General features: G+C 38.3%; 2 protein-coding genes across 2 annotated transcripts in view; one reads left to right on the top strand and one right to left on the bottom strand.

Annotated features, from left to right (window-relative positions):
* Nucleotides 1–1,917: 1,917 nt before the first annotated feature.
* wdr55 (WD repeat domain 55) lies at nucleotides 1,918–5,497 on the bottom strand. The gene is made up of 5 exons (XM_010780179.1): nucleotides 5,119–5,497; nucleotides 4,521–4,706; nucleotides 4,227–4,333; nucleotides 3,510–3,779; nucleotides 1,918–2,535 (listed from the first exon to the last, which is right to left on the bottom strand). The coding sequence occupies exons 1-5, from the start codon at nucleotides 5,482–5,484 to the stop codon at nucleotides 2,196–2,198; spliced, it is 1,269 nt and encodes a 422-aa protein (XP_010778481.1). The 5' UTR covers nucleotides 5,485–5,497; the 3' UTR covers nucleotides 1,918–2,195.
* Nucleotides 5,498–5,889: 392 nt separating this feature from the next.
* The window catches only part of LOC104953257 (coiled-coil domain-containing protein 171), an 8,445-nt gene continuing 4,202 nt past the window's right edge, over nucleotides 5,890–10,132 (top strand). The window contains exons 1-6 of the mRNA XM_010780180.1: nucleotides 5,890–5,914; nucleotides 7,955–8,049; nucleotides 9,019–9,151; nucleotides 9,329–9,486; nucleotides 9,735–9,860; nucleotides 10,088–10,129. Coding sequence (XP_010778482.1) covers nucleotides 5,890–5,914; nucleotides 7,955–8,049; nucleotides 9,019–9,151; nucleotides 9,329–9,486; nucleotides 9,735–9,860; nucleotides 10,088–10,129 — 579 coding nt within the window. The remainder of the gene's footprint in view (nucleotides 5,915–7,954; nucleotides 8,050–9,018; nucleotides 9,152–9,328; nucleotides 9,487–9,734; nucleotides 9,861–10,087; nucleotides 10,130–10,132) is intronic.

The following is a 10,132-nucleotide window of genomic DNA, read 5'->3' as shown; positions in this document are numbered from 1 at the left end:
TGTGTGTGTGTGTGTGTGTGTGTGTGTGTGTGTGTGTGTGTGTGTGTGTGTGTGTGTGTGTGTGTGTGTGTGTGTGTGTGTGTACCCTGGCAGGCCAGTGGGGGAATCCCTTCATCTTGGCGAACACCAGGTCTCCCTGTTTGAACTGGTCACCGTTTTTCCCCGGCATCGTGATAACTCTCACCTTATTGACAGAGAAAAAGCCTGATAGAAAACAGAAATATATTGAGATTACNGGTCTTTCGCGCCACCCCTGGCATGCCTCTGCGCCCCCCAGGGGGGGCGCGCCCCCGACTTTGACAACCACTGCCTTAATGACAGAGAATCAGCTGAAAGAAAACAGAAATATATTGAGATGACTTAATAACCATCATGTAATCAAGAGGCGTCTGAAAGACACATTTACTCATTGATTATATATATGTATATATACCAGTTTTAGTTTCACATGATGTGTAACTCTTCTCTTATCTTATTAAAAGTACATATTTATATCTGATATGTAATTAAGAAGTAATATAAAGTGACATAAAAGGAAAATACAACTACCTGCAATCTGTATTTGAGTAAATGTACTTTATTTACTTTCCAACCATGAACAACAGTTTGTTTATTGTTTAAACAACTCGTTTATTTCCATTTTAAGCATTTAAAACCTATTTTAGAAAGCGTGAAGTGTAAACTGTGACATAAACTGAGCAGTTTCTATCTATATTCTGCATTAATTTAGTAGCATTTATACATATATCACTGTTAATGCAAATCTGAGATATAATCCAGACAAACAAAGAGTATTAAAAGATCAATAAGTATCTCTGATATGTAGCTAAGGAGTATAATTTATAAAGTGACCTTAAAATGTAGTTTCCAACCATAGAAAACGGTTCATTGTAAGGCTTTAACTGTTGCTAGATGTTATCTGAAAGGTATAAACCACATTCAAAGAGAGTAAAGGTCGTTTCCTTCCACCAGAAACATTTTTTAACCGGTTTTTAATTCTTTTTTGTTTCATTTCCAGCTCGTCCTGTCTTTGTTTACAAATACAGACCGTTAGCTCTGAAGCTAACTTTAGCATGTGGCTCAACCCTGAGCTGTAGCTGGACCCTAACTCTCTGTGGTTCATATCTATCTCAATGCAAGTTTACCGGGACATTGGAAGGTTTACAAACCGTAACGAACCCAGGGATTATGGTGTGAATCCGGAGATAAAGTCTCTGTTTTCTTTCGTTTCTAAGCTACGATCCTTGTTCTTCTTCTGTCGCCATGTTGACCGTGTACATCGTGTCACGTGACAAACAGCACTTTCCCGCTGGCGGCTGTACCATTGTGTGGGGAGACTGGACTGTACCAACTCGGGGTAAATCTGGCAGAAAATGTCAAATAAAACGAATTTCGGAGTAAAAATAATAATATATACACTTATTATCCTTCAAGGAAACGTGTTAAGATATTTTTAACTACCTTTAATGTAGATTTTATGCTAAATTATTCTTTACAGCCTTTAAGAAGCAGATTATTTAACTTTCTACTACACTGAATTTATTTGAAAGATTTAATATTCAAATTATACACACAATATATATAATATTAAAGCTATGTCCACATACATTTATCGATTTCTCAGTAATTATAATATATTACAGTATTTAGGATTCAGGGATGGGCTATTCTATTGAACGAGTACTTTTACTTTTAGTACTGTAAATATATTTTGGTGCTTTCACTGTTTAATGCACAACTTTTATTAACTGATATATTTCTTGTTACGTACTGGAACCGACAAGTTAAAAGAAATACAGAATTAAACTATTTATAGGTGTGTTTCTTTATAGACTATAAAATGGGCAGAATTGACAAACACATGCGAGGTAGTCTCATTTTAAGAACTACGATGTATTAAATAAATATACAAAGCTGTAAATATTTACACGTTTATTACAAAAACATTTTCCTCAAACCCAGCAGAGAGGCTTAAAATGCCTATGAACATAGAGCTGGTTATTATTGTGTTTTTTTAATACAATAGCTGCTTTTTGATACTGATACCAAAAAACGATCTGATCAGAGAATATGTAAATAAATTACAAGTCTGACAGGGAATTTATAAAAGCTTTTTACAGTCCAACACTTCATATTTTAGTGTGTGATCATGTGTTCTTATATCAGTTCATCAACAGTCAGTTTGTCCAGTTTTTTTAATCACTTCCACTATCGCTGTCTTCCTCTTCTTCCTCCTCTCCTTCCTCCTCTCCTTCCTCCTTCTTCTCAGGTTCCTCCATGAGTCCGGCGAAGAAGTCGTTTTCTCCGTGAGCTTTCTTGGTGAGCGACTTCATGCGTCCGTCTTTCTTCTTCCTCTTGCGGTACTCGGTGACCTTGGTGTTTTTTAAATCCGAAATGTCCCAGAACTTGATCAGCTGATCGTGGGCGCTGCTAACCAGGAAACGGGAGTCCCAGGATTTGTTGATTTCCTCGACAGGTTCTCCAACATGTTGCCCGATGCACCCGATGACCCGGTTGGGAAAGAGGTTCACAGCTCTGATGGAGGAAGGAGAGACATTTATATATAAGCATCCAATAAGGGTGAGGAATCAGGCTTATTGGTACACGATTGGTGGCCAACCAAGACAAAAGATATTATGGATTACCTCAGAAGTAAAGGGTTGTTGGACTATTTAACCAATAAGAAACCAATTCAGGCCACAAAGACATCATAGTAGACCATTTAAAAAATAGTTTTGACCAGTTAAAGCCCATTTCGGTCCAGGTTAGAGCATCGAGGAACCAGTCTATGATCCCAGTCATTAAGTTGTACCATTAGAAAAAAATATTTTGGACTACTTGAAAATGCGCCATCATGACATCAGCTCAGACAATTAAAAGCTGATTTTTTAATCATTTGTAGAGCGCTAAGAAACCAGTGATCCCAATGGGAACCGGACTCACCGGATGTACCCGTCCATCATTTTAGAGCGTTAAGAAACCAGTGTGTGGAACCAAGATCATGTCTGACTATTACAACACCTGGTTGGACCATTAAAAGACCAGATTTTACCATAAGAAGCCAATTTTGACCATTTTAGGTCATCAAAACATTAGATTAAAGCAGCGTTGTTAGTTATAAGACTAGCTTGGTCCATCAAAAGAACATTTTAGGTCATTATAAGATCACAAAAACACCAATTGGACTACTGAAAGACCAGCGTGGTTCAACTAAAACCAATAAAACCAACGTAACAGCAATCTAGGACCAAAATCAAACAGTAATCCCAATGGGGAAAATTGAAAGACATTATGGATTATCTCAAACTGTTGGATCTTGTTACCAATGAGAAGCCAATTCGGCCACAATAACATCATATTGGACCATTTAAAAAGCAGATTTGACCATTTAAAGCTCATTTTGGCCCAGATAAGAGCATCTAGAAGCCAGATTACAATCCCAAAGTCATCAATGTAACTGTAATCTGGGACTAAAAACCACCAGTAATCCCAATGGGAACCTGCCTCACCTAATGTACCCGTCCATGGAGGCGGTGCACATGATGTTGTCGGTGATCGGCACGATGCACTCCACGGACTCAGCTTTGATGGTGAATCGGTCGCTCGTTGCTCCGAATCCGTTCCAGTTGAAGATGTAGATGGTTCCTTCGCTGGAGCCGCAGATCACCTTCTTCCCCCGCTTCATCAACGCCACCGAGGTCAGATCTCCGGTCTGATTCTCCGACAGAAGCTCGAAACGCCGCCGTTTTATGTTGAAGACGCCCATCGTGCCGTCGCCACTGTGAGGGGCAAAGAAGGTACAATTAGAGGGGTTAAAGAGGGCCGGTGGAAACATTTCTGAAAATGTAATTTGACGAAAAAACTTGAGCAAAATGTACGAAAAGTTGGAAGAAAAAATGTTCCTGAAAAATTTACAAATATGTATAGAAATGTTTTAAATATCTATTAAATAAAAAATTTCAGAAAATTGTGAAAAAAAATCCTAAAAGTTAAAGAAAATAATCTGAAATTGAAAAAATGATCCAGTATCCCCAATGTCCAAAAATATCTTGTTTTTTAACCAACTGCTTTTTTACCAACGGCAGCAACTAAAAACAATTGTCAGAATATTTCAGATAAGTTTGTAAAAAAAATCCCTAAAAAAAATTGTCCGAAATGTTTGTGAAAAATGTCAAAAGAAAATTAAATATTTAAATAATACAAAATGATTATGAAAGTTTAAGAACCTGGTAGTGAGGAGGATCCTCTTGGCCGCGTCCACTGCGATGCCACTGATGTAATCCTCATGCTGTTTCAGATCCATGATGGCCGTCCCCTTCCTCATATCCCACACCTTCAGGAAGAACAACGGGACAAATTCAAGTCAGATTTAGGCTTTTCCTCATATTTGGAAGCGATGTCGTTTTGGACACGTGAATTCCTCAATAAAAAAATAAAAAAAAGTAATATATTTAAATTAAACAAAAATAAATTAAATAAGATGAAAAAATAAATAAACAAAATGTATTAAATAATGAAACCTTCAGAGTCCCCCCATCGTCCCCAGTAGCCAGGATGTTCTCGTCCACCAGCAGCAGGCTGTTGATTGGGGCTCCGTGAGCTCCTCTGATCCGAGTCACCAGCTGCCCTCGCTCCACGTCCAGTAGGTGGACCGCTTTATCTCTGGAGACGCTGTAGAGCTGCAACCCGTCAGCAGAGAAACGCACCTGCAGAGAGACAGGTAGACATTCGTTTAATATAATATTTATCTCTGGAGACGCTGTAGAGCTGCAGCCCGTCAGCAGAGAAACGCACCTGCAGAGATACAGGTAAGGAGGTTTGTTTTAGAGTTTTACACACAACCTCACCTGTGTGCAGGACTTCAGAAGTTCAGGTGTTCTTTAGTAAACAACAACAGAACCTCAGGTGTTCTTTAGTAAACAGACCCTCACCTGTCTGCAGGACTTCAGGTGTTCTTTAGTAAACAGACCCTCACCTGTCTGCAGGACTTCAGGTGTTCTTTAGTAAACAGACCCTCACCTGTCTGCAGGACTGCATGTGTTCTTTAGTAAACAGACCCTCACCTGTCTGCAGGACTGCAGGTGTTCTTTAGTATCTTTAACAACAACAGACCCTCACCTGTCTGCAGGACTTCAGGTGGTGTCCAGAGGACCACAGTTCCCGGGTCTCTCCCTCAGTACAGGAGTATGCATATGCGTACAGATCTCCGTCCACGTCCCCGCACACCAGCAGGTCTCGGGTCGGGTGCAGAGCCACCGTGTTGGCGATGGCCTCCAGCTTGATGTCCGCTGGAGTGTCCCTAATGATTGGCTCCTGAGGCCCCTCTTCATCATCTTCATCATCATCCTCCTCTTTCTCTTTCTCCTCTTCCTCCTCTTTCTGTTCCCTGTCTGAGGTTTCTGGGTCTGAGGTCTCTGGAGCTTCTGGTTCTGGATCCATTTCTGGAGGATCTGAGGTTTCAACGTGTTCCGCGGGCGCTGCCATGTTGTTTTTTTCGTTTCTTCTACGGTGGAAACACGTGGAGAGTTAACACAGGAAATGCACCACACTGCCCTCTAATGTTCTTCAATGGAAACATGCTATTATTTTTGAAACATGAAAAATAAAACACATTTGATAATAATAAGAACAATAATAATGTGTGTTCTGTTTTATTCTCAACTTTTATGTATTTATTCATACATTCATTTATTTTTTCCCATATTTATTTATGCATTTATTTATTATTTTATTTATGTATAAATATATATTTTTTCACATTTATTTATTCGTGTATTTATTTAATTATGTGTTTATTCATTTATTTATTTATGGACAGCGGGGCTTCGTTTCACATCGATGACGTAGGTAACATCACTAGTTATCAGCCAATCAGGAGTCGACGCGGAGATGACGTTGGGACGCTCAAAATGGCGTCAGATTCAAACGGCTCCTGGATAATATTTGCTGTAAGTTTTTAATAAAAGCTTTCTATAACGTTAATTATTAATATTGTAGTGTATGTAAGTAGTTTACATTGCCTTGTGTTGGTTATAGTAGATTAAAAGCATCGAAAAATGTTTTTATTGGAGATAAACCGTATTTGTTTGGGTTGTTTATCAAGTGGCGACAAAATCCCATTCACTAAATGTGTGATTTTCATATTAACTTGTTTATTGACAACTATGAAGAGAAATTACTCAAATAAATAACATAAATACATTATTTATGACCTTCTTTTAAATTCGGCGTATATTTGATTCACCTAACATTAGTTTATATGAGTTTAATCTCAGTTGTAAATTGTAAACATTAAGATTTATGTTACTATTAACGTTGAAACTCTGCAGGAAACAGACATATTTAGTATTTTAAATAGGGCCGAATTGTAAAGTATACCTTAGTTTTAGGTAAATCTTGTTTTTTATTGTTTTAGATGTATTTTTAATGTACTTTATATTATTGATGTGTTTAATTGATCGATTTGTAAACGGAGTTCGCTTTGTGGTTGAGTGCATCTGCTGGCATGGCAACGCAAGCAGCCAGGCAACCGGCTTCATCCCCCGGCAGCAAAACAATCAAAACAACCTCCATTGTGCCTAAAGATGATTTAATACTATCTTAGAAAATATATTGCATTAATGTGCATTTTAAAAAACATCCCTCAGGGGTTTTAAAGTCGCCCTGACTGCAGGGAGATGCAGGTAGAATCAGCGGAGCGGAGGAGAGAGAGTGGCCGGAGAAAGGGTGCGGAGAGCGGGCTGAGCCGAGTGGAGCCGCGGGGGGAGAGAACCGCGGAGAGAGAGAGGTAAACACCCACTTTATGGACTTTTTTACACACATTTTTCATTTTTAAACAAGATTGTTGGATATTTTCCCCACATATGTCACTAATAATATAGTTTGTACACCACTGTGTTCTTATTATCATTATTCCCTTTGTCTGACATTTTCCAGTTTTTTTTCCACTGTGTTTTTCCACATTTCAGACCACTTTAAGGATTTGAAAAAAAAATGTATTAACATATTTTTCTGGCATTTTAACATATTTGTATTATGTATTTTCTGATATTTGTACTTATATATTTTGCCCATATTCTTCGTAATTTTTGGACGCACTTTCCCATTTTTAAAAAAAATTCTGTTTACATATTATAAGCTCCGAGGAGAGAGCAATGTACACAGTTACTTTTTTGACTTTTTTACAAATATTTCAGACATCTTTAAGATCTTTTTGGGGATATTTTTAAACAAGATCTTCGGATATTGTTCCCACATATTTCACTCATCTATTTTTCACGTTACTGTGTTTGATACAATCGTTTGAGATAGTATTCCCATTTATTTTATTTTCACGCTTTTAAGATGTTTCTTTACAAATGTTTTAGACTTCTTTAGATATGTTTTGGAAGATTTTCTTTACAGTTTTTTCTGATATTTTGCAAAAAATTCTCAGTATTTTTTCACACACTTTTCTGACATTCCTATCTAAATATTGTAAGATTGAATTTTAAAAACTTTACCTTTTGTTCCCACATATTCCTGACATATTTTCAGATTCTCATTGCACGTACAACTCTGGAAACAATGGATTGCATTATAATTCAAAAGATACTGGAATATAAAGCCTGCCATGCATGTAGAGATGTATATAGATGCATTTTTTCGGAGCTGTTCATCACTAATAATATATTTTTGGATACATATTTTATTCAGCTTTTGGAGTGGGACATATTTAATCCTTCATTTTATCTCAAAATCATCTGGGGAAATAAACTATTCATACACAAAACAAATCACATATAAAGATGAATCTGTTTACTTTTATTTTGCAGTTTGAAAGAGATCATCACCACAATGCAACGGAAAGAGAAGAAGGCAGGAGAGAGAGGAAGGAGAGAGGGGAAGGAAGGTGAGGAAGAGGAAGGGAGGAGGAAGAGGAAGGAGGTGAGGAGCAGGAAGACGGCGTCAGAAGGAGAAGAAGGAGGAGATTGGGAGGAGAAGAGGAGGAGGAGAGTCCATCAGCTGGAGAAGGAGAAGCTGGAGCTGACCAGCAAACACAACCAGGAGGTGAGGAACTGGAATGTTCTTCTTTCTATATTTGATGGCAGGTTTTCACATAGATCCAGATTACATATTATTTAGGATATTAGCTGATGTTTTAATTACACTTTGCAGATTTCTATCTACTTATAATTCTTGGATATTTAGACATTTAGAAGTCGATGTATTTTGGACACCCTAGATTTATTTTAGGGCACATTTTTCTATATTTTACAAATACTCTTTTTAAGATTTTTGCCAACTTTTTGATATTTTTCTCATATTTTACTCTTATTTAAATAATACGTTTGGACATTTTATACACACTTTGCAGACATCTGTTGTGTATAGTTTTGGAACATTTCTCTGATATATTTCCCACAAGTTTAAACATTTTCTGATTATTTTCCAATGTATTTTGGACAGACTATATATTTTTGTTGGGATATTTTTCTCATATTTTAAATAATCGGTTTGGACATTTTGAATAATTATGTTCCCACATATATCAGATTGTTTTTGTATTTTTATTTAATATTTTTCACTGTTTTTTCAGAAAGTATTTTTTGGACATTTTCGATACACATTGCAGACATCTTTTTTATTTATTTTTTACATTTCCCCGTCATTTTCTGATATATTTCCCACATGTTTAAAAATATTTCTGATTATTTTCCAATTTAATTTTGGACAACCTATCTATTGTTTTTTTGGATATCTTTCTCATATATTACTGAAATTTGAAATAATTTTTTTGGGTCTTTAAAGAAATTATAGTTTTCACACATTTATCAGATTGTTTTTTAAAATTGTATTTGATATTTTTTCAGTTTTTTCACAAATGTAATAACAGTTTTTTGGACATTTTCCACATTATTTCCACACACATTTCAGACATCTTTATATCTTTGGAACATTTCCCCAAATGTTTGTGAACTTTTACCCACATTTGAAACATATCCTACTAACATGTTTGGTATACTTTCCTCCCCTCAGGTGTGTGGGCTGCAGGCAGAGCTGACCCGTCTCAGGTGCTCTGTGGAGGGGGGGGAGGCTCAGAGAGAAGAGCTGCAGTACCAGATCACTGTGAGCCAGAGGGAATCAACCCGGGACAAACACACGCTCACAGGTACACACACACACACACACTACACACACACACACACACACACACACACACACACACACACACACACACACATGTTTTTCAGATTGCTTTATGCTCAAGTGTGTGTGTGTGTGTGTGTGTGTGTGTGTGTGTGTGTGTGTGTGTGTGTGTGTGTGTGTGTGTGTGTGTGTGTGTCAGAGCTCCAGGTGACGGTGGCAGAGTTGCAGAAATCTCTCGACATCACGCGGCGCTGCAGGGAAGAGGACCAGCATGCATTGCAGCAGGAAGTGGAGGAGCGAGACAAACTGATCCACACCTTGAGCTCGGAGAACCAACGACTGCACCAACTGCTACAGGTACACACACACACACACACACACACACACACACACACACACACACACACACACACACACACACACACACACACACACTAGACGTTATGCACACGCAAAAAAACTGAAAAATACTTTGTTTATGTTTACAATTAAATGTTAAAAAGTATATTTTTTTCGGACCAGAATTAACTGCAAAGCACCTGCTGATTTATTATTAGCATAGCAACAGTTATGAGCATTCATTTGTGTTTCTTTTGTTGGTCCAGGATCAGGAGGAGGCGCTGGAGGAGGCGCAGAGAGAGAGAGAGAAAGAGGAGGAGGAGAGGAGACGAGAACACAGCAAACTGAAATACCTGGAGGAGAAGGAGGAGAGGAGCAGGAGGGAGAAGGAGGTGAGGAAGAGGAGGAGGGAGAGGGAGAGGAGCAGGAGGGAGAAGGAGGTGAGGAAGGGGAGGAGGGAGAGGAGGAGAGGAGCAGGAGGGAGAAGGAGGTGAGGAGGAGGGAGAAGGAGGTGAGGAAGAGGAGGACAAGGAGGTGAGGAGGAGGAGGGAGAAGGAGGTGAGGAAGAGGAGGAGGAGAAGGAGGTGAGGAGTTGTATTAATGTCTCTTCTCTCCTCAGGTGTTGGATCAGAGAGTAAAGACTCTGGAGGCGAACATGGAGGCG

This window comes from Notothenia coriiceps, unplaced genomic scaffold (assembly GCF_000735185.1).
Source record: "Notothenia coriiceps isolate Sejong01 unplaced genomic scaffold, NC01 NC01_scaffold00021402, whole genome shotgun sequence".
Lineage (NCBI taxonomy): Eukaryota > Metazoa > Chordata > Actinopteri > Perciformes > Nototheniidae > Notothenia > Notothenia coriiceps.
This window is presented reverse-complemented; position numbering and strand designations above follow the sequence as displayed.